At 41.0% G+C, this 27,568-nt stretch overlaps 2 protein-coding genes, 2 long non-coding RNA genes and 1 other non-coding gene across 12 annotated transcripts in view; 2 read left to right on the top strand and 3 right to left on the bottom strand.

Moving 5' to 3' along the window:
* Positions 1–1,126: 1,126 nt before the first annotated feature.
* Positions 1,127–4,808, bottom strand: RPS3A (ribosomal protein S3A). The gene is made up of 6 exons (XM_027456670.3): positions 4,649–4,808; positions 4,225–4,328; positions 2,903–3,090; positions 2,522–2,730; positions 1,844–1,953; positions 1,127–1,288 (listed from the first exon to the last, which is right to left on the bottom strand). The coding sequence occupies exons 1-6, from the start codon at positions 4,708–4,710 to the stop codon at positions 1,167–1,169; spliced, it is 795 nt and encodes a 264-aa protein (XP_027312471.1). The 5' UTR covers positions 4,711–4,808; the 3' UTR covers positions 1,127–1,166.
* On the bottom strand, positions 1,533–1,603 carry LOC113843679 (small nucleolar RNA SNORD73). Its single transcript, XR_003497347.1, has one exon. It is a non-coding gene; the product is annotated as a small nucleolar RNA SNORD73 (small nucleolar RNA).
* Positions 4,809–4,847: 39 nt separating the features above from the next.
* LOC113843561 (uncharacterized) lies at positions 4,848–25,719 on the top strand. The gene is made up of 3 exons (XR_005265231.2): positions 4,848–6,603; positions 20,107–20,301; positions 25,094–25,719. It is a non-coding gene; the product is annotated as an uncharacterized lncRNA (long non-coding RNA).
* Positions 18,217–26,690, bottom strand: LOC101798735 (uncharacterized). 5 transcript variants are annotated; one of them, XR_003497009.3, is made up of 4 exons: positions 26,550–26,690; positions 25,339–25,428; positions 23,901–23,962; positions 18,217–20,659 (listed from the first exon to the last, which is right to left on the bottom strand). It is a non-coding gene; the product is annotated as an uncharacterized lncRNA (long non-coding RNA). The 5 variants fall into 5 exon arrangements; XR_011809071.1 differs by lacking the exon at positions 18,217–20,659 and adding an exon at positions 21,138–23,005 and having other exon boundaries at positions 26,550–26,689; XR_011809074.1 differs by lacking the exons at positions 18,217–20,659; positions 26,550–26,690 and adding exons at positions 21,138–23,005; positions 25,943–26,064.
* LRBA (LPS responsive beige-like anchor protein) overlaps positions 25,953–27,568 on the top strand; it is a 391,064-nt gene continuing 389,448 nt past the window's right edge. For 2 of the 4 annotated variants that reach the window (XM_072037390.1, XM_072037391.1), the window contains exons 1-2: positions 25,953–26,211; positions 26,439–26,805. In XM_072037390.1, the coding sequence (XP_071893491.1) occupies positions 26,587–26,805 (219 nt within the window). In that variant the 5' untranslated portion in view covers positions 25,953–26,211; positions 26,439–26,586. The remainder of the gene's footprint in view (positions 26,212–26,438; positions 26,806–27,568) is intronic. The other 2 variants (XM_072037392.1, XM_027456668.3) reach the window with 1 other exon arrangement.

A 27,568-nucleotide genomic window follows, 5' to 3' on the forward strand; every position in this document is an offset into this window, starting at 1 on the left:
GAAAACAAAAATCCACTCAGAGCCTCTCTATGTTTACTGCCTACCCAATTTTGGGCTGGGAGCCTTCCTGCGACAGCATTTTGAGCACTTAATCCCTGACAAGCCCATCTTAGACCTAAGCAGGAAGCCCCAAATCAAGACACTGAATCACACCAGACCTTGAAAGATTGTGAATCAGCAAGTCTTCTGTTTACTGAAAGCTTTCTCATTGCAACCTGAGGTGTTCTACCATTATTAAAAAAACCCTGCCTTGTTTAAAGCCATGTACCTCACAATAAAACATCCCAAGTGCCCCATTCACATACTTTTAAACCGAAGATGGGAAATAAAAGGCCTAATTCTTCCTGTCACAAGCTTGTACTCAGGCCTGTGAGTGTATCAAACTTAACCACTCACCTGCATTTCAAGAATACAAAAGTCAGTGCAAGTACTCTTAAATGATCTGCTGAGTAATTTAAGTGCTTTATTTAAAAAAAAAAAAAAAACAGATCATTGCCTTTTTACAGTAGAAATACCCCCGTCTCCAACTTCCACAGGTTTCTGAAGTGTGATTAGTAACCACAGTTCTGACTGCAGGTGAATTACACGCAACCCTACTCTCAAGCATATTTTTCATGTCTACATTGCTTACAGCTCTAACACTACTTCCATAATCAAAATGTCAACTTTCATTTAAAAAGATGATCACTCTTGGTATCAGAAGAGTTATCTACCTCATGAGAGATCATATCAAATAAATTATCACCAAGAAGTTTAAACACATATATAATTAAGTTGACTAGAAAACCCAGAAGACGCCCTTATAATACGATATTCTGAAACAAAAGTTACACCTACAGAAGTTAATGCTTCTGGACACATCCACAAGAATTTCTTTTGTGAGGACCAAAATTACTGGGGAAAAAACGCATAGAAACGTTAGCATTTTATTTTCAAATAGTACCTTTCAAAAAGGACAAACCGCCTTCTTCCACTTACCTTGCAACACCAGTCTTGATAAACTGATCTCCAAAACAATCACTTCTTCCTTTTTAAACCAAGGCAGTAGACGTTTACCTCATTAAAAAAACAATCCGCGTCCAGTACCAATATTGTCTAGCAGCAATACAGGCAACCAAACACTTAATCCGTATAATAAAACTTTTATTTTTGGTCAATTTGTAGTTTTAGACGGACTCTTGCACAGGCGGCTCATATCCATCAGCTCGTTCTACTTTAGCACCTGCCTCATCCCCAGAGGGCTTCCCGGCACCACCACCTTCACCATGCAGTTCCATCAGCTTGCCCACTGCAAGGAGATACAACAGTGAGATACACCCCTGTTTAAAGCAGTTTGAAGTTACCCAACTGCTCACTGCATACAAATTAAACCACCAGAACACTCAACATAGGATCAGCTCCATTCCAGCAAGCGCATACAAGGAGATGATGCTGAATTAACTGACAGTCAGACATAAAACAGAAGCCAGCAGTGGAGTAAGGTACAGCCACATACGTTCTTACAGTTCTAAGAACCTACTACATTTTATGGGAATGTCAGAAAATGGGGAAATTAAAATCATTCCGTGTCATCTGGGACCGAAACATTTTGTCATCATTCATTCCCAAGCCAAAGCCTTTAAGCATCCAGTTTCAGGCAAGAACTTCAAAAAGCTCCAGAGTAATCACTGCTTGGCTTCCAGGCCTGCAAGCTAGATGTCTGACTAGAAGGGCAAGCCGTCACTACTACACCTTCATAATCTTTTGATGCTGCTTTCGTATATTTTTCCCAAAGCAAATGCATATTCAAGTGTTTTGCCACCCCCCCTCTTAAAACTTCGGACGTGATTAGTAATTGACTTACATTCAAACTTGGGCTTCTTCAGCATCTTGACTTTGCGGACATAGACATCGTGAAGCGGGTAGATGGACTGGCAGGCCTTCTCTATGTCTTTGCCAATGCTGTCTGGGATCCTGAACAGGGAGAGCAGTGATACAATGTTAAAACTCTGCCTGCTTCCTCATCAGCAACATGCACAGTAAGTAATTCCTAAGAACACGCAACACTCGACAGCATCTTGCATCTATACTACCTTCACTCTCTGGCAATTTGGGTAAGCATGCTTTGATTATAAGATGTTATCTTCCTTGCAATGTTAGCAGGAATATAGAGCAAGCATGGCCACGTAGAGACAAAGCCTGCGATCTAACTTCAGGCAGCACGCAGTATTTTGGAAGATGTCACTGGAAGAAACCAGAACATTCACAACCTCAAGTGATCAGAATTACCACTTTGGTCTTTAGAAACATGAATCCAAAATCTCTGGAGGGCCTGATTTTACATTTACGCAAACACGATGGCTGACAGCAACGATGCAGAGAGTGTTTAAAGCAAACGGCACCTCAGCTCTTCGGTGCCAGAGACACACCTCGCCCGATCCCTGCCAGTCAGTCAGGGAAGCACTGGCCCCCAGTTAGCGCTCAGTAACTACCAGACAACTATCGGTACTGCAGCCAAGGGAGGAAAACCACCAGAGCTTACAGCTTGTTGACAACTTCTTTCAGGTCGTTGGTTTGGACCTCTCGGGTCATGATTTCCATCATCTTCTTGCGAATCTGCCTGACCTGCTGGTGCTGGGCATAAGAGGTCTTGCGGATTTGGTTATTGCGCTTCTTCGTGAAACCCACGCAGAAGAGGCGCAGCAGGTAACCATCGGTAGTTTTGACGTCAACATGGGCTTCAATCATTGTCTGGAGAGGAGGGGGGGAAAAAAAAAAAAAAAAAAAAGAGTCAAGCACCATTACCGCAACAGGTTCATTTACACCTGCAGGTACCATTTCCACGACTGCTTTAAAACCCACCGGTAGCTGCCTCCTCTTCCTAAAGAGGACAGCAACCCCGCAGAGCTCGTTCCTCACGCACCTGCCACTTTTTGACCATGGAACACATTTTATCCCGGGTGAGGTCCATTCCATGGAAGTTGGTCAGACAGTTTTTGCCCTGCACGTCCTCAGTTATCAGTTTAAATTTACGGAAGGCAACCTCATCGTTCTGCAGATCAGCCAGACTCACTTCAAATACACGACCCTTCAGTCCATCAGAGGCAATTTCTGATTAGGGAACAAAACAATACACCTTTTATTAATATTAGAGAAGTATCGTAAAAGTCAGACACTCAATTTCCATCTGATCTTTTCTAGTTGCAGGTGATGCCACTAGATTCATTGCTTTCAAGTTTAAATGCATCTTGAATACGACCGGATCAGCTCAACCAACTACTGTCACTCATTAAACAGCAATCTTTAAGTAAGTTACACCAGACGCTGAGCACAAACACTGCTATACTGTAAATTCCAGTATGTGTGTATTTATTTATTTATTTATTTTTAAGTGGGAGAGGCTATGAAGTATTTTAAAATACGGTAATGAAAAAAAAGCCACGTGTACTTATGAGAGATGAAACAGTAACAGGTATTGAGCACAGTCAGGTTGTTTCACATCCCTGCCTTTAACAATTAGCTATTTTAACATCAGCAGACTCATCCTTGGTTTAGAGTAACCCTTATTTTAGTATTTCACATTACACAGCTTAAAATAATGATTACCTTCATAACTCACAGTGCAAGCAGGAGACCATAAAGTAACTCTTCCTACATAAAGTAACCCATTCTACACAGCTAACCTTCCAAAAACACTGTTATTTCTATCCAGAGCTCTCTGCTTTCCTAACAGAGGCTCCCTGTTCCTCAGGTGTGTAGATCAGATTAGAAATAACAAAGCAAACAAAACTTTACCCATTCTACATATGCTGCTGTTAAGTTTGAAACTCCAGCTCTCAACAAAGATCTCTTCAGTAAAGGCTTTGAATTTCAATCCTTCTTATGACCCTGTTACAAGCAGGGTGCCGTGCTACACTGTCTCCACATCTCGCCTTCTGACATTCAAAAGGATCACTTAACTTTTGTCAAGTTAATCTGCTCACAGCAGCAGCCCATCAGAAACTTCAGCCTTGTCTTTCTGTAGCACATCCACAGTTTGGTACTCTTACAGAAACAAAGGCTGTGACTTAGAGCTAACTCCCTCACATCCCCCCCCCCCCTTTTTTTTTTTTTTTTTTAATTCCAAGTTCATAATTGCGACAAGCAAGAACTGCTTGTCAGCAGCTCTCTGACGGAGTCCCATTCGCATCTCCCACATGGAGCACGTAACGCATGTGCTTTCCCAAGCCAAGCCCCGGTACTCACTAGTTCCTTGAGTCCTGGTGACAAGCGTCTTCCCGATGTTTCTGATGTTGAACATGGCTGGCGCCTTGACATCGTACCAGTCCTTCTTGGAGAACGGGTCCACCCTTCGTTGGGACAGAGCAGAAGAGGCATTCAATATCTTTCCCGGATCAGACCCGCCCGGCACAAGCTCCCCTCTCCCTTACGGCCTGCGGGAGGAGGCGCGAACCCCGCAGGCACCCGAGGGGCCGCCCAGCCCCAGCCCCAGCCCGGGCCCAGCCGGGCACACGCCACAGGTGAGGCCCAGGCCCAGGCCCGGGTCCGCCATGACAGCAGCCGCCATCCACCCCCATCCGCTGCCATCCTCCACCATCCGGCCCCATTCGCGGTCCCCCGCCGCCCCCCGGCCCACATCCCGCCCCTGCCGTGCCGCTGCCGCCCTTACACTTTCTTCTTGGCGCCCTTCTTGCCGCCCTTGGTGAGCCGCTTGTTCTTGCCGACCGCCATCGTGCCGGCCCGCCCGCCGAAAGGCCGCCCGCCGCTCGCGCGAGACTTTACGAGAGCGCGCCTCGCGCGAGACCCGCGGCGGCCCCGCCCGCCCTCGCGAGAACGGGGCCGGGGCCGGGGCAGCGCCGCCCCTCAAGGGCACCGGGTCCCGCCGCCCTCAGGGCAGCGCCACTGGTGGGCGGTGGGCGCTGTGCCCTCAGCGGGCTGTGGCTCGGCTGTAGCTCCCTCGGAGCAGCCTGCTGTGTGAGTTAGCAGGTCACGGTGCATGGTCACAGCAGCTTCCAGCTTCCTCATGAATAATCAGCTCCCATCGCCCCTCGTGCACTGCAGGGCACGGTGCCGCGCCTCACAGAGGGCTCGTACTGCCCTGTGTGTTCCACGCGCTTCATCCTGAGGCACTTATTGTTCGTAAGTCCAGCAAAACCCATAAAAACCCAGCCTAGAAGCTAAGGAAGCACACACACCGTGTGATCCCAGCTGCCCAGGCTCTGGCAGTCACGCTGCAAGCACAGTAATTAATACTACAAGATGTCCTGGCTGGTTTCTCAGTAGCCGCATTACACGGGAGATGTCTGAGGACCAGCTTAAAGCCCTGTGAGCGCAGCTCACCAATTCCTTGACTTCCCCCTTCCTGCTTGCACATCCTTCCACTCATCAACCGGAGCCACATGCTGAGGGCACGGGAAGCACACCCTGCTATGAGCAGCACACCCTGCTCCGTGATGGGAGCCCTCCTTCCAGCAGGGTGCCCGTGTGTGGTAGCTCCAGCTGCAGCGTGGGCTCGGTCCCACACCAGGTGCCTGCATGGTGCTCAGCAGATCAGGGACTGAACCACCCAGCTCTCAGGCAACTGCTGTCCCCGGACAGAAGCAGGAGCTCTGCCTTGCCTGTGGTGGAGGATCCCAGCCCCGTCCCTCTGCAGCGCTACAACTGCTCGCCGGCAGCACGGCTCTGAGGCTGGGGCTTCTGGATCTGTTCGGAGTCGTGAGTTACAACATGTCCAGGGTAATAAAAATCCTGCACTTGCGAAGGGGTAGTTGTCAGCCACACAAAAGCCATCTGTTATGTTTTACAAATGAAACCAGAGCAGCAGGCACAGTTCTGATTACTTCATCAATTTCTTTCACGCTAGCCTGGAATTTCATCTGCATGCCTACAGCAACTGGATTCCATCAGCAGCTCACACTATCAGACAGAGAGCTTAATCAGACAAAAGCAGACCTCCTGCTTACTACCTCTTTGGTAATCAGGCTTCAAGGAAAAAAAAAATAAAAGAGAAAAATGAAAAAACAACAACAGAACACTTCAGGTTTTTCTCCTGAATGGCAGGGAAAAAGACCTCCAACGTGAGAAGGTGAAGCCTCCTTCTCCAAGCTGTAGGACTGCAAGAGACTCTTCCCTATTTTCCTGTGTTGTCAGCACATTGTTAATTAGGATTCCCTGCTGCAGATTGAGTTAACTGCAAAATCTCACCTGCACAAATAAACCACTTCTTCTAGTTCTGGAAATTATGCATCTCCAGAGGACAGCTTTTGAGGTTTTCCTAGACGTTTCGCAGTGAGATACCACCTATAATCTGTTCACCTGTCAGTACTTGCCCTTGTTTTGCCCTGCCCAGCAGCTGAAGGCTTTCTCCACTCAGAGACTCCCATACACAAAAAGATCAGCAATTTTATTCCTCGGTGCTTCCCTCCTAAGTGAGTTTGGAATCAGCTGTAAATGAGAGGTGATCCGTGAGGCAGAAACAACAACAACAAAAAACAGCAAAATCAGAGGAGCCTGACAAACAGGGTAGGAAGCCCACCAGAAAGAAGGTCACACCGGATCAGGTCAATTGCCCTGGCACTTCAGCTTGATGTTTTTGCCCAGTATTTCAAACAGACAATTGAAAAGGTAAGCAAATACTTCAAAAGCCTGTAGCAGTCCGAGCAGCTGAAATGTTTACAGTTCTTTTCTTCTCTCTTTACACATTTTCTTTAGGAGGAAGTGTCCATTTAACCTTGATCCAACTTGGAAACTAGCCCTGTTTTGAGCAGGGATCAGGCTAGAAGGCCTCCGAAGCCCCTTGCATCCTAACTCCTTCTGTGACTCTAGACTGTGCCAAACAGGAAGCTTCTTTTGGCCCTTGATTTTATGCCTCAACACAATTTCAGGCAGTTCCAAAATGGAACAGATAATCTATCAACTCCAAACTACGTTATCAAGAAGCATTTTCACCCTTCTTTCCCACCTTTTTTTCAACAATGAAAAGGGAATTTCCCTTTCTCTGTTTCCTTCTTAACTTGCACCGAGCTGTACAACTTCACCTGCAGCTCTGTAGCTGAGGTGAAGGACCGGCTGGTTTTTATTTCTTTTACAGTCACTTCCCTGTTGGCTGTGATAATTCAATTCAATGGGGTTGGCTTGCTCTAGTTCTTAAAAAGGGCAAAGATTTCTAAATATAGATATCAGAGAACAGTTCATTAAATCAAGCCTTGTCGTTAAGAGACTTCTTTTTTCCCTTTAAGCATCCTTCACAACTGAAGTAGTCAAGGCAGAGGGCCACTCTTTACTCTGTTGCTATCGTGTTGCTCTAGGTAACAGGGAAAAAAAAAAAAACAACACACCACACACAACCCAACAACAACAAATCAGTCAAGCTCTACAAGATTTCCCCTTGTGAAATCCTTTGTCCTTAGGGAATTTAAGTGTGTGTGTGTGTGTTTTTTGTTTGTTTTGTTTTGTGAATAACCCCACACATTGTTTTGCAGAGCTCTCTCTGCTTTAAGTAGCATTTTCCCTTCATTTTTTACAGCTATAGCTGGCTACACAAATACAACCTAGCATCCCATGAGCCCCCTATGTGCATTTGCAGTTAAGCAATGCTCCAAAAGTGTTTTTTTTTTCCTTTGTTTTTTTCTTTTTTAAAGCAGAGCAAGGAAATTATTTCTCCAAATATCATTTCTCGGAAATATCAAGTAACATTTCTGTTCTCTGGTCAGGCTCCAATGAGGAGCTCAGACATAAAAGTGGAGGAAAGGGAAAAAAGGCAAAAATAAGCTGAAGAAAATGGCACCCTTTCTGCTGAAACAGTTTGATAACTCTACAGGTTAAACAAACAATAACAACAAAGGAAAACACAACTTATTTTGACTAAATTGCAGACAGCAGTATAGATTACCTGTAAGAAAACACTAGGCAAGTGAGATTCAAAATTGTTTGCAGTCTTTTACTGTAAATTATTTTATGGGTAGCACCACGAGGAAGTTGCTTTCTTTAGGAAACTCAGTGCTGCCAGCCTGTAACGTGAAGAGGAGCTCTGGCTTTAATGACAGAGGTCTACTTGTAACAGGAAGGCTTTGTGGATAAAGGGAGCATTTGCCTCCTAGCGTAAGGGACTGCAACCCCCACCTAGGGGTAGATGCACTTTCATAATTCAGAAGCAGGGACGTTTTACGTTGCTCCCTATAAATCTTTGGAAACCCAGAGGAATCAACATTTCCTGTCTTCTGCTCTAGCTTTCTCTATTTCTCTTGAAACTGCTTAACAGGTTTGGGGTTTCATCTCTACCACCCTTTATTACTAGCCTTTGCAATCACATTCCTCAACATGAAGGGATTCTGTTGTACCCTTTCCTTCTAGTTTTAGAGGTATTTAATTATCAGAAACTTGCCTGTTCTCAGCTTCCCTAAACTAAATCAATCCCAAGCATCTTTCCACAGATTAGAAGAAAGAAGTTGCTATCCCTGTCACACGATGCAGATGAAATAAAGGGCACCTTTAAAGTCTCAGAGAGCTAATAGCACACAGCTCAGTTAATGCTTCAGGATATGACTTTCTTAAAAAAGGGACGTGCAAGTCTTGTTCAGTATTGCCCTTCCAGATGTCCAGTCTGAACAAAATGGAATTCTATTAATCCTGTTCAAGTGATCATCCTTTTTATAACACTTTCTTCTTGATAGTTGCAAAAATTTTTTTAGAAATATATTCCAAAGGAGTTTCATCTTACAGTGCCTCTTAAACAAAACACCACCACCAAAAGAAAACATAGCAAAGCCAGACCCTTCTATACAATCCTGCTTTATATACATATAGACCATACATACGGTTATTAAGTAATCAACAGAAACCATGCTTTTTTTTTTTTTTTTTTTAAAAACATATGTATTTTAACTCACCAGGTTAAAACCCAAAGACCTACTCTAAAAATCTAACTGTAGTGTTGGGCCCTTCTTTCTGACCTATGCAGCCAACCTAGTTAAATATGTTCAACTTCAGAACAGAAATTCTTTTTAAGAATGCCTGTTTTAGTTTAATAAAGGGAAAACTCCAGAGACCTAGCTAGATTTTGTTGCTCTCCGTAACAGAGGTTTTTTTTCTAAGATGTAATATTTATGAATATACTGCATAACAAAGTATTCTTACATAACTTATTTATGTACTCATGATCGAGGAAGCAATTACCGGCATTTTACTTAGTATCGAAACCAGGAAGATTATTCTGACTAGATGTAAAAAGGCAATCTTCCCTTTTATTTTAGTTGTTGTGAAGCACACATAATACACACTGTTCCCAGATTTCCCTTAGCTTCTGCCTGACTTGCAGCACAAAGCACAAGCTGTTTGTTTTAAATTCCCCTCTCCCATTCTCAGAAAGCTCATACAATTGTTCTGGCACTTCCAGGTTGGCAAGTTTCATTGACAACATAAGCATATTTCTTGCTATGCCAGGCATAACTGGCAATAATAATATTAATTATAATAAAATAATATAAAAAAGCAGAAACAACTCTGCATCTCTGCAGAGCTGTGATAGAACCTGAGGTCTTGCTTCCATGGCAAATTCACTTAGATTAATATACATGTTCATAAAACCCTCCAGTGCAGGAAAAGCATTAGGGTTTGCTCTGTATAGCTCTTTTTACTTTTGTCTACAACAAGCAGTTATTCACAAATATACGCATCACGCCTAAATTTCATCTGGTTAGCTGTAATAGTTATCAGTTCAGGTGTAATTTAGGCAGAATATAGCAGGTACTGAACGCTTTGCCATCAATGTTTATTCTTGGTGAAAGGATATATTTTTGTAGCACTGCTATAGCTTATTTTATGTTCTGCCTATGTTTTTGCTTCAATTACATTTATTTAGCTAGCTATAAGTATTTATACCAGTGCCTAAGTCTGGTTGCAAACAGCTGTATGCCTCATTTGACAATATTTTCCTTAGCTCCTTGGAATCGTGGTGGTCACACCAGAACCTCTGTGTTTTCCCAATTCCCTTGCATGAATACAGCTTTCTTCCTTTGCAGGCCCTCATTAATTAAAAATACTTTAAATATTTTGAATCCCACTGTAGCAAAACACTGTGGCATAACACATAAATTACTGAGAAAAAAAATACTGCTTGCACAGCTCCCCTCCAGCACTACTAACAACAGGGCAGCACGCTGTGCTTCCAGCCCCTCTCCCCCTGGTGTTGTACTCACTGCAGCAGCAACCTTCTACTCTTCTCTCCCTCTGCTCCACCATCCAGGCCTTATCTGCCCTTCCCTTGAAAATCAGGCCTTCTGCAGCTGCTTTAGGGTGGTGATCCCATACCATAGGGTAGGGAAGAGATGATAGCATGGGGTATTTTTGTGTTGAGCCCCGCTTTTGTCAGTTACCAAAATATACAGAGATAAAGCTGGGAATGGGGGCTGAGCAAGTTCCTAAGACAGGTACATACAACCGTTGTGCCAGTTTTATAAGGCCACGAGAGCTGTGATTTGGTTCAAAAAAAGGTGTCTGATAATTATTTGTATCATGGAGTAAGTGATTCTGAAAAGGGCATTCTATGTAGTGGTAGTTGTTTTAATATTTCAGATTATTTTAAGTAGTCTATTTTGCCTGCTTGTTCTGCTGCTACAGCTGGTGTGTTTTTGTGTGGCTGCATTAGTTGCATGGTTTAATTGCAAAACATTGTTTCCTTGCAGGTACTTATTTTATTTGTTAGCTTTGGTTGGTTTTAAGTACAGTTTAAAACCATGTATATTAATTTGGGTCTTTAAGGAATGGTTGTATGCTACCTCTTAATTTTTACTTATGGAAATGAAGCAGGATGGGGCCAAATAATTCCTGTGCTTTATAATTTTCTGCTCCTTTAGATTCCACTTCAGTGGACTATTCAGGCTTACTTGTTTGAGGACATTTACGTGTGAAGTATTTGCATTGAGGAAAAAAAGCAATCAACTATTCTCCCTCCTTTCCTCCCTGTTTTGGCTAAGCAAGTATATGCAAATAATTTATTATCAAGATTTATCTATTTGTTTCTAAAATTTCTGATTTTGTGGGTATTTTCTAGATGAGTTTGATATTTACCCATAATACTGGTAATTTTCTGCCTGTATTGACTTACTGACTTTTCCTGAAACTGTACTATCGGGCATCTTTTTTTGTACAAATTCTTTTTTTTTTTTTTTTTTTAAATCTCATTATTATGCTTTTCTACAAGCTCTGATTTTTCTCTGAAAGAGTATTTTTTTTTTTTTTTCAAAGCGCATGGGTAAAGTGAGTGAATATTTTCTTTATCGGTTATTCCCTATCAAATTTGCCTATGCTGCAGGTTAAAGTCTTTCTCCCTTGACTGCCAACTCAGCTATCGTTAATCATGCAATTTAGTCTGATGATAATTTATTCCATCTAATGATGCATGAGATGCAAAAAAGCCCAAAGGAGGAGTCTGTGGGAGTGGAAATTAGGAGGGAAAAATTCCCAAACCAAACATTGCCATCTTTTTTCCTTGCAAACTCAGCATATCTTTGCTGAAATTACTGAGACACCATGGAGCCCTGCTTTTTTTTACAATCTCTTGGTGGTGGAGTCACACTTTAAATCACTCTGCAAAAGCATGACTTAGTTAACACTTCATTATATGAGAAGGTTTCCACTATGCTGTATTTGGCAGAAAAATCTGACTTTTCTCATGCATTTTATCCATCATCCATTTCAAATTAAGAAAAGAAAATGTGACATTAAAAGTTTTTGTCTAAAAGGCACATGGCTGAATGTCTACTTGTCTAATCATCAGTTGTGCTAGCTGGGCATTTTAAAAATATTAGAGATCAGGTAACAAAGATTTAAAAAAAATCACATAATTACTTTTATTTTCCTTGAAGGAATAAATATTTCAGTATAAAGCATTATTTAAAGAGTAACATTTCACCTCAAAGATCTTTACAATGTGGCTAGCTAAATGAATTCAGTAAGCAGAGAACAGGGTTGTTTGCTCAAATTAGGCTTTCCAAATTGTGATCTTCAGACTAGCAGCTGTCTGAAGTGTCAGAGTAATACACATGGTGCATACACGGTTCCAGAGCCAAACCATCCCTTTTACAGCTTGTGTTGAGGAGAGAGGAACCTGTAAAATATTTGAGGGTAGAAAACGGTGTAGGAAATCTGGCAGTCATAGGCTTAGTGGAAAATTCTTTTTCAAAAAGCAGAAAATAGACTTAGCACTAGAATAATACCATATCCAGTTCCCAGCAACATTCACACTCTTGTAGCACTGGGATTCAAGCCTGTATGAGTATGTGGATTCTTATGGTTATTTTCTGCAGCTGAATCCCAGGTCCTTTATTCATTTTTTCCTCGTTTCCTTAGACAAGACTCCAAATTGTAATATTCAAATAGTGAGATTACATACAACTAAACAATAGCACGTATTTTAATTTTGTATCTTTTTATGATACAATCTTAAATTTAGAGAGATCGTTCTGAAATGATAAGTACACTTGAAATTCTGTACTCCTATACAAAAGCACACATTCTATACCCTTATGTGGAACTATATTCAATAACTAAATAAATATGGCATTGTCATCTAAATCCATCTAGCTACGCTTCCAGCGAATGTGAACTTTTACTTCTGAATCTAGTCCTTTTTTCGATCTCTCTCAGCAAAATAGCATGTTCTAACTAAAGATAACTCAGTGTTTTTCAAGAGGCACAGGCTTATGCAGAAATACTTCTCAACCCTAGACTCAGGTTGGTAACAATGTGATATCCTGACAAAGAAATTACAGAAATATTGTACAGGAAGTGGCATCAAGAAGTCATCTAGTCCACTTCCCCACTGTAAATATTTTTAGTCACATCCATGTAACTTGTTGAACAAAGAATGCAATGAATGGTGTAGAAAATGCCTGCCACTCTCTTATTATGCATTTTCCATTAAAACACAGGGCTTTTTTTCCTATGATGTGAATGGGTATCTGAAAATATTTGTAAACCTCTTTTTTTTTTTTTTATATATATATATCTGCCAGTTTTCACAATGAGAAAACTTTTAATAACAGATTGAAATACCCCTAATTTCGGAATGTTACATTATACCTTTATAAACTGCCTATACACATTTAAAAACTACCAACAACAAGAAAAAAACAACCCTAAAAGGTAGCCTCTGGTCTGTTTTTCTTTAGAAAAATCTCTATCGATTCCATCTTTAAAATACTCTTGACAGTGTAGGTTCTGCTTTGAGAACTGACATCCTCTCCAAGAAAACACGCACACACACAGTAGTACATAAATTTCATACAACTACTTGAAAAGAGAGGCCAACAGAAATGCAACAACTAAGTTTAAATTATGTTCAATTCTTATGTGTACATAAAGACTGCGCGTAGAGTTTCTGGTCTCAGATGGAGAGGGCCCTGAGGCTGGCATGTATGACTGATTCTGTGAAGTCGCTGGGTAAGTTAGGTTGGAAGGGACCTCAGGATGGTGACTCCATGACCCTTCTGGGCAGTGTGTTCCTTCCAGTTGTTAACCATCTAACTCCATCCCTGCATACCCACAACACTTCTGTACCTACTGTGCAGCTCACCCCCACTTTGACCTCCATACACTTCCTTTTTCTCATTTGAACCCAGGTTGGAGTTTCCCATTCAGCCAAACTGTCCTCCTGCTTTGTCCACCCACTTTCCTGTGCCTGTGCTTTCAGGAGGCTGGCCTTGAAGACTGATGAGCTCCGTGTGGCCCCTGCAGGGCACCCTCCCATGAGATGCTGCCTGCTAGCTCTCTGAACAAGCTGGAGTTCAGAGATTTTACTCTGCCATTGCTGCTGCTTCTCTCTGCTGCTTCTCCTAGCTGCCACATGAGACTACATCCATTTGCTTTCAGATTGTAAAGGTGGCATAAGCTTCTTCCTTATTTTTCAAAGTGTTTGTTTGCTTCAAGAAAAGAAAAAGACGATGAATCATTTGACATTTTTATGTGTGACTATGCCACATGTGCTTATGAACTGGCAAAGAAGTGGCCCTCCAGAGCCAGAAAGAAATTCTTGGTTCTTCTTGAGACAAGATTACGGGTGCTTGTTTTTGTATGAATGCTTTTTTTTTTTTTAACCTGCCTATGGATTTCTAACACCCTGAGATCTGCCAAGAGATGTGCTCTGACCCATTCACTGAGTTATAATAATCCCCAACGGTACTCCTCTAAAAATTAGGGTGTGTCACCTTTGAAGGGTCCTTACAAAAATTTCTCCGTATGCACAACTCTACTCATCTCTGGGTTTGAGGATACATTTTAAATAAAAGGAGAATCAGGCAATAAACAAATGTACCTGGCTGAAATTGGCAAAGATAAAATAGGCATTTTGTCAAATACCACTTATTTGAAACTTATCTAAGTGACTGGTAAAGCTTTTAAGACATACTCAGTATTTCAGCTACTTACAGAAACATTGACTGCATATTAGAAAAGCTTTCCTAACCTGGTTCCCCGACATAGCACAGTTATCTGCATGCATTCCCTGGGCGGTTCTTCAAAGGGTGAGTTTCCAAGAGTTTCTCCATTCCTGGTAGAATCTGAAGCCACTGAAGATACCCTGATGAAGATAGCTGGCCGAATCGTGTCAGAAACTGATGCAGCTTAACTGACTCTGACTTCTGCAGAGCTACATTCACTTGCAAGGGAAGTAAGCTCTGATCCCTGAGATAAAAGCAAAATGTCAGGGAGGGAAGATCAGAGATACGTTTCAGACATTTCTGCTGAGGAGAATCAGTTATTTCAACTCTCCACTTTAAACTTGAACTGAGTAATGTTCTTGTCTACATTGCGGGTTTTCCATGGAGATCTCCCAGTTTTTTTGAAGGAATAACCAGGCTTGAGAGTGAATGGTCAAAGGTGGTGTTACAACATGTCAAAACCCTTTTTTTTCACATTATAAATTCAGCTGCCTCGGAGGAAACCACCTCATGCCTTGGAGCATTTTAGGACAAACATTAATAATAACAAATTCTAATTGGTCGTTATTGCTTGAACAGAAAATATCAGATTTCATTTTCACCAGGAGGAAATGAAAATGTCATGTACTGTAATATGACAGGCATGGAATTTACAGTAGTGATATGTACTTGTAATTACCTTTATATGTGTAAATGCACACAAAGCAGAACACCAGGGAGGCCGTTTTACAACAGATTTAATCAAGAGAACATCTACGTCTCCTCATAAACTTACTCAACCAACTTTGAAAAAAGAATGGAGTTGATTAGACAGGTTAATGGGGTGATGTCTTTATAAATGACAGATGGCCATGTTAGAACAGAAAGTTGTTCACTCTCCATTTTTTATTTTATTTTACTTATGAGAGTATTTTACTATTTTTTTTTCTTTTTACTTATGAAAGCATTGCTCATACATTTTTGATTAGCAATGGTTCACTGAAAAAAAAGCAATTTCCAGTGAAACTGAACTTTTAACTGGATGGATGTTATAACCACGCTTAAGTGGCAATAATCAAAACTAAAATACAAAATGAATTTTATGGAATTCCGGGTCCTTATAAACATCCTGACCTCCCCACACTGGGTTGCAAATGGCAAAAAGTGCTTACAGATTTGCAAGCTCATAAGAACATAACAAAGAAATGGGAACATGAAGAAGAAAGTTAACTTTTTTATGATAAAGGAAACCCATTAGTGATGAATTTGACAGAGTAATTAAAAAAAATAGAAGTTAAAAAGACAAGAGTCTTAATTAAGAATAATGAAAAGTATTACTAGTGCCGCATTAGCTACACTTGGAAAAAAAATCCACCTTGGGCATAATGATTTTCCCTCAGAACTACCTAAGTTTTAGAATTTGGGGTAGCCTACATTGTTCATCTCCTCTCAGACATATGAGGTATCTGGAAGCGGATCCAGATACCAGAGTTAACTGAAGGGGGGCTTATAAGACCTCTGGTAGAGTGCTGTGGAGACCCTGGCCAGGTCTAAGGAGAATTGCGGTGCCTGAAGTAATTCTTGAAAGCCACCATTGCAGCAGCAGCTCCTGGCTCTTTTCTGGGCGTTAGGGCACTCAGTGACGGTCCTTGTACCACTGCTGGCATGTGTGACAGCTCGTGAAGCTCTGATCTAAAGATTTCCCGTGCCTACTCAGCTGTTAGATAATCAAAGCTGCATGATTATTTCTGCAACAGTCTCCCATTTCTCCTCTTCTCTCACATGAGAAATGACCATTCCTAAATGGAGCAGAAATAAAGAAAATAGGATATGCACTGCTAAGCCCCTACTCTTTTTTTTTTTTTTTCTTTTCTTCTCTTCCAGGCTTTGATTGTACCACTATCTCCTTTGGCATTTGTCAGTGTTCTGCAGCTCCTTCATCTGATGCAGACCCTTGATTAAAACAATCCTATTGAATATCGCTCTAGCCTCCAGACATGAATTTGAAAAAAAAAAAAAAAAGCACAAGGTCTGTGAGGAATGTTTTCTGTAGAAAATGTTTTCTGTAGATTTCTGTATGAATTTAAGATTTATGAAAAGCACTAAACTAAATTTTGAAAAACACTCCGGATCTTCAGGGTCTTTTTTAATTTCCCATGACTGTAATGCTAGTGCAGTGAAACTATCTATACGTACATACATGAAACTCTGCAGTTTCTCTCTCTGAACCTCTGCAGAATTCTGCAGCTGACACTAATGGAAGACAAGCTGACATAGTCAGGACAATGTGGCTGCAGCATATCAGAGAGTCTGGCTCAGAATTTTTGTGAGTTTTCTGAGTGCTAGCATATCACAGATTTAATTTCACTTATCTGCACAGATGCAAATCAATAGTTTCCATACTGGTGGCTAATCCTCATTAACAGAAATGGATCAGTTTATCTCTTAGGTTTGTGATTAGGTGGCTGGCAGCTGCAGATATATTGTTTTACCTTTCACTAGTAACATTATAATAAACAGGTTGGAGTGATAATTTTACAACATATTTAAGTCACTATGCAACTCAATCAACTTGTCCCACAGCTCACCCCTTATTAACATAGAGAAAACGAATTTCACACACGGTATTCATCTAGGTAATAGCCGTGACTGGCTTTGTGTACTGCATTGGCATTTCCAACAGGCTAATTGCAATAACGTCAGTAAAATCACTTATCAATGTGTTACCATCTGGTCAAGTGTTACCAAGCCAAAATGGACATAATGAAGTGGAGATTGTTTAGATCTACCCTCGCTCAATTAATTTCTTAAGTTCAAACAAAATTTAACCATGTACTAATACCATAGCCAACCCCTGCAGCTAGATTACAGATTTTCTCCAGAGCTCCTGTTTTCCCCAGGGTTAGCTCGATGCTCACAGCATTTTGCATTTTGCACAATTTTTAAGGCCGTAGATGGTGATAACTGCATCAGCAGTGGATCTCTGGTTTCATAAATGTAGTGAAGATACAATGAATGGGACTAATATAGAAAGGATTATGTGAAAGATTTGTATCTTCAGGAAAGACAGGGGACTTCCACACTGCCTGATGCTTAACAATAAGCAACTGTTTTTCAGAACCTGGCTGCTTTGCAAGGTGGTCTGTTTAAGTGCCTTGAAAGGCAAAATAGCACGGCTAATCTATTCAGACAATCCTCAATCACTTTAGCTTACAGTGATTTCATTAAGTAAATACATAGAAGAATTTTCCTCAGTACATGGCTATTATAACATTCTAATGAAAGAGACTGCATTTTGGGAGAGCCTGGTAAATGCTACAGTTTAAAAAAAAAAAAAAAATCTTATTTCTGCTTGCATTCCATTCCTAAAACTCACTGATTCTCTTGATTCTTTACTGCTCTGTATCGACTATCTCCCTGTACACCTTCCCCTTGCCATTGATCCCTGCTTCTAATGCAACAATCTCTTAGTCTGCATTCCTTTTGCTTTCTGCTGTCCCCTGTTTAATTTGCCTCACTATTTTGAAACAGTTCCTCTCCTTTCCAAAACATGAAGACTGCCTCCTCTTTGTTTTCCTGCTTATCCTCCTACATACACCACTATGAAGTTTTCTCCCTCCAACAGAGCCTCCTCCTTATGAATCCTACACATGCATCTCTTCAGAGGGAGCTATGTTAAAAAGAAAATGAGATGATAAAAAATTAAAAGTAGTTATAATGTAAAAGTTTAACATGAGCCAAAGCTAACATACCATCCAAAATATATTAAAAATATTTAAAAAGAATTAAAACAAAGAGAGCACAAACTCTGAGAGTAGCCCCCTTTCTTTTTTTTTTTTTTTTTTGGTATCCACCAGTTGTTGTGCTGTCTCAGAGAAACAATGACTTAGCAGAAATCCTCAGGCTTGTCTGTTCCCATGTTTTTTACCTCAGAGTGTTGCTATCCGCAGAAATACTAAAAGCCAGAGGGAGATTATATAGCTTATGTGTTCATCACAGTAACATCTCTAATCTTTGTTGTTATAACGCTACAATAGAGCCAAATGACCGAAGCATCACACCACATACCAATAGTGAGCTGTTTCCATAATAATCATGATGTTTCAAGTTTAATTTTGTGATTTATCCCCTTCTGTGATGTGTCACAGGCCTGTAACTGCATTCACCTCGCAAGTCTTAATCCAGCTCCTGTGAGAAGTGATTTGTAGGGGATTTCAAAACATCCTCTGAGATCACATTGGAGTTTTACGCAGAAAACCTCTCATAATCCCCCTCAAAACTGTAACATGGAACTATTTCTAGGTCTTTTGTTTCATTTGGGCTCCGTGTTTGACTCTTGCCTTTTAAGCAGCAAGCCTGGGTTTAGCTGGGGAGTTTGAACGCATGAGAGAAGTGACCCTGTAGTGCGAGCCAGGTGCTACTAAATGGGTGGGTGGGCACGGCTCCTGCTGGGCTGGGAGCAGCTGCCCCCCAGGCTCATGGAACAGCACAGCAAGGCAGCAAGCACAGGCTCAACAAGCACAGACTCAAGGCTGTCTCCCTCTGGCACACCATTCAAGCATACAGCTATCTGTTCTGATAAATGTGCCATAGAAACTCAAGTTTCAGTGTGTAGGGCCTTAGCAAAGAAAAACAGCTTGTAGTACTCTCTGTATGCTAATGTTTTACATGGGTGTATTAGTTTTGCTCAAACTAATAGCATGTAGGGTCTACCACCACGGCAGAAGACAACGTAAACATCTACAATACTGCCAGAGATCGGGTTCTTTCACAACAACAAATACATCTTTTAGCACAAAAATAAAAATAAAAATAAAAATAGTAAGGGTGCATAACTCAAAAGGAAAAGTAAGGCGTACTCATTAAGAGTACAATACACAAGTATACAATGAGTTGTTTTGTAAGTTTCTTTAGAATTTACTCTGGTAAAAGTTCGCATTTCCTTTGAGGGAGATGAGGTATTTCCTGACACAGCTTGGATATTGTAAGAAATTACACTGACATTCTGAAGATCCTTTCCAAGCTAAAGGAAAGAGAAATAAGCTAAAGCAGTTTCTTTAGCTCATCATCAGCATAATTTCCTGAGAAAATGGATTTTTTTTCTAATACTACTAGATGAGACATTAAGAATTCATTCATTAATTCAGTGCTATTTAAAAACAACGATAGCAGCAATCCGCCAATCAAGAAAAGTGAAGATATACTAATAAAGCTTCTAAACAAAAGTGAATAAAATTCACCATTTAAAAAATTACACTAAAAAATGTAAAATTCTACATTATAAAAATGCATTAAAATAAAAACAAAACATTTAATGCATACTGCAAAAAAACTTCACACCTAACCAAAAGAAAACTTCCTCTTTTGGCAACGCTAATCTTTATTTTGGGATTACATTGCACTCTTGAAGTATTATGTTCTCTGTAAAAACAGAGAGGACCTCTCATTTAAGGTCAACGGGATTTATAAGCAGCTTTTTTATTTGGATTTTTACTTCTAGCCAAGGATTTTTAAAGCAGTTCTTAATGCTTAAGATCAAGAAGCATTTTGTCATAAAAAGTTATAAAATGAAGCATTTTTTCTTCTCCTTCTTTTTGCTTAAAGGCAGAGTATTTTATTCCAGCATACTCTAGCTGCCAAAAGTTACTCTTGCTACAGATGCAGCTGGCAGCGGGTCCAGTTCTTAGCTGCTATGTTTAATTTCCCATGTTAGGTATTTCTGCACACTGAAAAGATCCCCTACGAGCCTTCTCTTCTCTGGATGGAATGGTTCCAGCTCTCTCAGCCTCTCCTGGTGTGTCAGGTGCTCCAGTCCCGCCATCATCCTTGCAGCACATCGCAGGCCCCACTCCAGCATGTCCATGCTTCTCCCACGCTGTGGAGCCCAGGATGGGATGCGACATCCCAGGTATGGTCTGATCAGTGCTGAACAGAGGGTTCAGAAGCTTTAAGCAGAGCTTCGAAACCAGTACACGTGATAGTACTTTCCGGTGTGATTTAAACATTTTACAGGAAGGATATTTTTCTTAAGTTTAGACAGTTTAGTGGTACTTTCCATAAAATCTTACCGAGTTCATTCCCAGTCTGTGGTTTAAATTAATTTTTAATCCACGCTTTGTGATTTTCTTTTGAGGTTGTCAGGGTTAGAGAAACCTTTATATCATTTTTTTAATTTCCTTAGCTTGACACTTCAAATTTGATTGTGGAAGGTAGAACAAGCGTTTTAAGATTTTAGGATTTTAGACTTGTAACCATACTTGCGAAGCCTAGGGAGAAGGATTAAGACAGGGGTTAGTCCCAGTTTTGTTGGGAGGTATTCTTTAAATATTTCTCAGATATACTTTCAATGAGTTTTACCTAATGTAGCCAATTTCCCTAAATCCTGGGTGGAGGGCTTTTGACAACTACCCTGGTAGTTTGAACCGGACCAAATGGAGAACAGATCACCTAAAGAATTATCATTGTTTTATCTGGATGAAAAAAATCTAATCAAAACAATTTTCTTTGGAACCCTAAACTGGCAGCCAGCTGAACTTTACCTGCCTTGACTGATGCACATACCCCACTGCCTTTAACAATCAAGGCCAGTCAAGCAGTATTTATTTATCTGCACAAAAATATAGTAAGATCTGACAGGATTCAACATGACACTTGTTGTCCTCATTGGCAAACTGGATTTGCTGGCTATTGGTGTATGCAGTTTGGACAAAAACATCTGAAATCCATTAAGATAGATTTTACCAATTCATTTTCTTTTATTTATTTATTTTTTCTAAAGTGACTTTAAAACAGAAAAAGAAAGCAGAAAAAGATTAACAACAAATGTTGCATTCTACACAGATAACAGGAAAAGCAATAAATAGAATTGATTCTCCAAACAATTTTACACGTTCTTTCATTTCTGCTTTTGCCTGGTAATAGATGGCCTGATGAAGATCTTAAAGATAGGAGGATACTTAAAAATGAGTAAGTAAAATTAGCATGTGAAAATGCGTACTTAGCCAATTTAAAATAAAAATAAAAATTATAACATAAATAAAAGTTATAACATATTCATCTACTTATCAAAGGCAAGGCAATACTTTCACAAACTACACAACTGGGAAACCAGAAAAGGAGGCATCGAGGAATTCTAAGATTAAAATGTCAAGAATATATAGCACGTGTATAACTGCGCAAGCTCACTGTAGCTTAATATGGACTGAAAGTGTCGGCATTACGATTATAAACACTTCTGAGTTTATCTGTGCAGATTCAGAGGAAGAAACTGCAGATGTTTGCAACCCAAGTTAGATATTATCATCTCTTCCTAATAATATATGTATGTAACTAAGGGAGACGGGGAAAGAAAGGGAAAAAAAGAGGAGATTGCTCCTTTGTTAATACTTGTAATTTCAAACAGGAGAGCAGCTATGGAATACTGTCATCTTAACATATATTATATGGATAAATGTAACCATATAATAAAACTATATAGAAAGGGAACTGAAGAAGCATTATAACAGAATTCCAGTGTATCTTTTTTTTTTTTTTTTTTTTGCCACTAAGCCACTGGAAATTTAATACCAACACACACATAGTAAGGCATTTCTACATCAAGCCACAGACCAATCCAAATATTATTAAATGATAACATATCCAGTTAGAATAATAGCTAATATTTATTAATCACAGTCTTCTTTGGTATGTTTTAGGAACATTGCACATCACTTTAGAAAGCCGTTTTCCAGAAGAATTGTGGATCAATTTTCTTTGTACTTTTTTTTTTTTTGTACACACAGTCAGGGAGACCTATATTCAAACTATTCTTTCCCAAACGTGGTATAACATCAAGAATAAGGAGCAATTTTTATTTCCCGGACAAAACAGTATTGGCCTCTTTGGAGTTTCATTAGAGTCAGAACTCAAAACACGGAAATTTCTGCCAATTTGAAGATTTATTTCTTTTCCCTCCATAGAATGAAACAAATGACAACTTTTTATATAACACACACATTTCTATATCTATCTGTCTATCTGCAAGTTATGCCTACAACTCTGAAACGATCCTGCCTTTGGAAACCTTTGATGCTGTCATGTTGCTGTGGCATGAATAAAAATCAAGTCAAATTAGAAAGCAAAAAATACACAGTATTTATAAGTATCTCTGGTATCAGCCAGAGCTACAACAGATTTATTTTTCTTTGGGAGGACTAGCATGCAAAGCACATTTCAACTTTGCTTAAAGAGTTTCTTAAGGAAAGGTGCTGGCAGTCACACTAAGAAAATAAACATTTGATGGTTATTTCCCTCCCAGTTCAGGACTGCAATCAGTGCTTACTGCATTCTAGAAAAGGTACTAGTGAATGTGATTCTGGCTGGAATATAACTTATGTCACAAAGGTATGCCCAGGGTTTGTTGTGGGTAGAACAGATATGGAGAGAGGAAACTATGCAGTCTAGTAACTAGCGTAATTTTACCAGAAATGTATATTTAGCCATATCTGTTTGGAAGATGTAGAAGCTATTGTCTATTTAGCATTTTAGGAAGTCACATCCTGCTTATATCTTTGCAGACAGTTTGTTGTCAGGCTGTCCATTGCCAGGATAGAGTCAGCATAACTTCCTTAATACTGCCAATGAGAACAGGTAAAGGTGCAAGTGAGTTATAAGTAGTTTTTACATTTCCCCATGAAATTACTATTAAATTTGCATTTTTGGGGGAAGAGATATGAAATATGCAGCCTGTACATTAATATATCCCATGTAGGTGCATACATACACTTACTTAAAAGGGACTGCCCGTTTTGTAATTTGTTTAGCTAGTAAAAGTTCAAAATACCATTTAAACAATGTGTACAACGAAAGCTCACAGTAATGTAGAAGAAAAGAAAGGATCCAAGCAACCATGAGGCGAATTATCATGCAACAAAGCAAAAAAATTTCAAGGAGAAATACAGAAATACATCTATAAAGATTTTGTTAGTGGCCAACTGTAAAAAAGCAAAGCAAAACAAACCCAAACCAAATTTATAAACAAACAGCAGTTGTATATATATTGCTCTTCTGACAAAGGGCATTATTATTTACACAACAGTGTTGCCATAGTGGTTATCAAGGCCTCAGTGTAATCCACCGTATGCACACATAACAAAGGGACATTTTTCTCTCAAAGAGCTTACAGCAACAGGTGAATTTAGAAAAAGAGAAAAAAAAAACCTTATGTTGGGAAGCATGAGGTAATAATAACATGATTATAAACAGTATCAGAAATTGCAATCTGAACACAGCAGCTGCATAGTCAGTGTTGAATAGACAGAGAAAACAAATTTGAGAGAGATGTTACAATGATCTTAAAAATGCTCAACTCATGTCTGTGCATTAGAAGTGAGTTTAACTACATTTTACTGGGGCAGTCAAGCAGCTGTCCAAATAGACAGCTTTAAAAAGAACTTGAAAAATGTTAACTTGTCAGCTTTCTCCTGACGTTATTCACATTTTTCAGATTACATGTATTTCCATACGGACCTTAAGAAGAATTGTAGTCACTGGAGCTCTTGAATTCACTTCAGTAAGATGAGGACTGAGTCCTAAAATTAATAAAAATAAATCAATAAATTTATAGAAATGGCTTTGAAATCTTCACAAATTAAATTGTTTTGCTTATCAGCATTTTGACTTCTAAAATAGCTGGACATTTGCTTTCCTTCCTATTCTGTCTCTGCCATATTTGCCCAGATACCACCACCTTTACACAGATGTGCTCGATCAGAAAGTGTGGCTGGGCACATGGAGGAATACCACACATTCTTACAGTCAGCACAACTGAAAGCCAAATGTTGTACCACCGGTACTGGATTATAGCACACTAGGACTTGGAAGTGTGCAAACTGCAACTTGCTTAAAGATGTTGCAGTGTGTGTTTGGTATAAAGCACACATTATACCAAGTATGTCACATAAAACCAAAAGAATTTATTAAGTATAATTAAGTAATTACAATTATTTTTGTAAGAATCACATTAAAATCACACAAAGACACAGATTTTTCTCCAAAATATTCATATCTATATTAGAAATGAACAAATACATGAAAAAAAAGAAAAACTTTTTTCAAAAAAGATATATATATATATATATATATACGTATCTCCCCTTGGTATTTTTCAAATGAAAACAGTAGTTAACAGAGAGACACGATGCTAATTAGATGAGTACCTGGCAATTTTCATAGGCTAGCAGTGTTTGTTTATCAGCAAAACAAAATTAGAAATAAGCATTTCCAAGTTTATTTTAGAGTAAGACTTTTCTAACACCTTACGTGGGGGCTGTTGTTGCTTAAAACGAATATGATGAGCATTACATTATCAGTGACTACCAGCTTCGGTTAGTATTACAGTTTTCTATAATCACTGTGGGCTGTGTATGTTTTTATTCCACCTAAGTATCGGGACTGGCAATGCTTGAATAAGAGTAATAAAGCAACTTCTTGGCAACCAAAGTTAATTACAAGTGTATACAGGTGTATTATCGTACTTGTATTGTCATGCATGTGAAATAACAAGGTAATATAAAAAGCATACTAACACAGTTGAATGAATTTATTTTTTCCTTAGAAGAATCAAAAAAAGAAAAAAAAGGAAATGTACTGTACTTCAGTGTGCTGCCAAGTTTTGTTGTTGTTTTCTCTACTAAAATATTCTGCTTTAATTCTATTCCTAGGTCAGATGAAGTGAATCCAGGTTCACCTACAAAACTTGACTCTTTATGTAGAAGAATGACAATTTTTGTATACAACACAGTGAATATCTGAGGAAAACAAAAAGACCTTTTAAGCTGCTCAAGCAAAAAATGCGTACAGTTTAAGACAACCATCTCAGGACTAACTCAGAAAGGAGCTGATAGTTATTCCACAAAGCCCACTTAAGACTCTACTGTTTAGTTTTATACAAAAGATGCTGCAATACCAGAGGAACGGACAGCAGAATTATCCCTGAAGCAGATCAGAGGGATGGTCTATGAGCTAACAGAATTACTGCGAGAAGCAAATCTTCTTTCTGCCGCAAAAACACGAATATAAAAATCAGCACTGGGAAAAGACAGGTGGCGAACTCTCAGGTCACTACAGAACCACAGACTCGTGTTATTAAGTATTAAGAAACCGTAATCCCAACGCTTTAACCCATGACTGAAGGTAATTTCGGTGGGAATGAGGAAACAGCCGCCGTGGCCCCGCTCAGAGCAGCAGTCCCGCTGACGTGCTGAGCTCAGGGCCACCTGAAGGCGCAGTGTGCTGCAGCAGCAGCCCCTCCCCGTAACTTTTCGCCCCACACCGCGCTGTCTCTCCCAGAAACACCTTTATTTACGGGGCCATCCTACCAGCTACCTCCTGACAGAACCCCCCCCTCAGCGCGGGGCTCCCCCCTCAGCCCGCCCTCCCGCCTAACGGCCGCCGCGCGCGCTCCCGCCGCTCACCTGCCCGCACCTGTGCGCGCCCCCGAGCGAGCCGCGCCCCCCCCCCCAAACCCCCTCCCACCCCCCCACGCCCCGGCGGTGTCGCCCCGCCCGCACCCGGCCGCGCAGGCGCAGGGCGCCGTGGGCCGGCAGCGCTCCGGGGGCCGCGCGCTGTCATGGCGGCGCGGGGCGGCAGGAAGCCGCGGCGCTGAGCGGGAGCGGGGCGGCTGCTGTGAGGCGGTGAGGAGCCGGCGGTGGGGGCTGCCCGCTGACAGCCCGAGCTCAGCCGCCGCTGCTGCTGCTGCTGCTGCTGCTGCTGCCGCCCGGGGGAGGCTCAGCCGCTTCTCTGCGGAGCCGGAGCTGGGCGCCGGGGCAGCCCCAGCTGGGTGAGTGCGGGCGGGGGGCGGCTGCACCTGCCCCGGGCGGCGGCTGAGGGGAGAGGGCGGGTGTAGTGGCGGGGGGGGGGGGGCGTAGGGAAATAAAATGTTAAATAAAATATTAAATAAAATATTAAATAAAATCAAATCAAAAGGCAGGGGGAGAGCTCTCCTCGGCGGCTGTCACGGCGCGGGGAGAGAGTAAGTGGTGGGGAATAACTCGGCTCGTCCCTCAGGGCCCGCGCTACCTGCGCCCACAGACGCCTCCTGTGAGGGGCAGCTCCTCTGAGGCGCCACCTGCCCCCGGACCTCCCCGCAGGGCTCCCCGGCCCTCCTGCCCGCCTCACCGAGCCCCCGCCCGCGTCCGGAGCCGCCTCAGGAGCCATGGCGAGCGGAGAGAAGCAAGTTGTGCAGCCAACAGGTGATGGTGGAGGAGGAGGAGCGGGGAGAGAAGGAAACGGCGCTGAAGGGGGAAGTGTGCTGCAGCCGCTCAACCCAGGAGTCCCCATCCGAGGCATCCGGATGAAATTCGCCGTGCTGACGGGGCTGGTGGAAGTCGGCGAGGTGTCCAACAGGGACATACTCGAAACGACGTTTAATCTGGTGAGTCGACTGCTGTTTCAACCGTGACGGAAAAGAACAGCATACGCCTGCAGAAGAATCCCTTGCTCTTTTGACGTGATTTTTCTGTCTTTAAATATCCATCTGCGTGTTTATGCTTTCACCTTACTACATTTCAGCTGGGTTCTTCTCACTTAAGAATTACAAAAGCTGAAGGTACAGCATACGAGCCTCTATATCCCCATTTAAACTTGAAGTAACTTTAACATCGGGCTTAATTTGCCTCAGAGAAATTGTTGCTCTAGCTAGAGTTGGTAAGTGTATTGTGATGTTTAAACATTCAACAGGTATACTCAACAAGAAAGTTAAATGTTGATGTAGTAACTCAAGCTGTCATCAGAACACATGTTGTTGTGTTCAGCCAAAACAACTTTTCCCATGAAGACATTGATGCCCCTTTTTGCTTTCTGTTTGCTTTGAACTTGGATGTTCTGCCCACAGGGAAGTGGGGCAGGAAGAAATTCGTTTACATGCTTTACTGACTTTGTTTATTGGGAAGAGTAGGACTTGATTTCAGTGCCCTCTTTTTTAATGACTTAGATAGTTTGATACTCTTTTTTAATACAGTAGAAATGTCTTTAATGCTTCAGATCTCACTAAAAATTGAGGGTACTACCTACTTATGTCTAAGCCACAAACGTAATATGTGCTGTTAAAGTCCTTGGGCTGCATTTAAAACTATTCGGCTACTTGTTAAAGATTGCTTACTGAAGGACACCAAACATTAGGAGAAACCGTCTTTATG

Source organism: Anas platyrhynchos, chromosome 4 (genome assembly GCF_047663525.1).
Source record: "Anas platyrhynchos isolate ZD024472 breed Pekin duck chromosome 4, IASCAAS_PekinDuck_T2T, whole genome shotgun sequence".
Taxonomy (NCBI): Eukaryota; Metazoa; Chordata; class Aves; order Anseriformes; family Anatidae; genus Anas; species Anas platyrhynchos.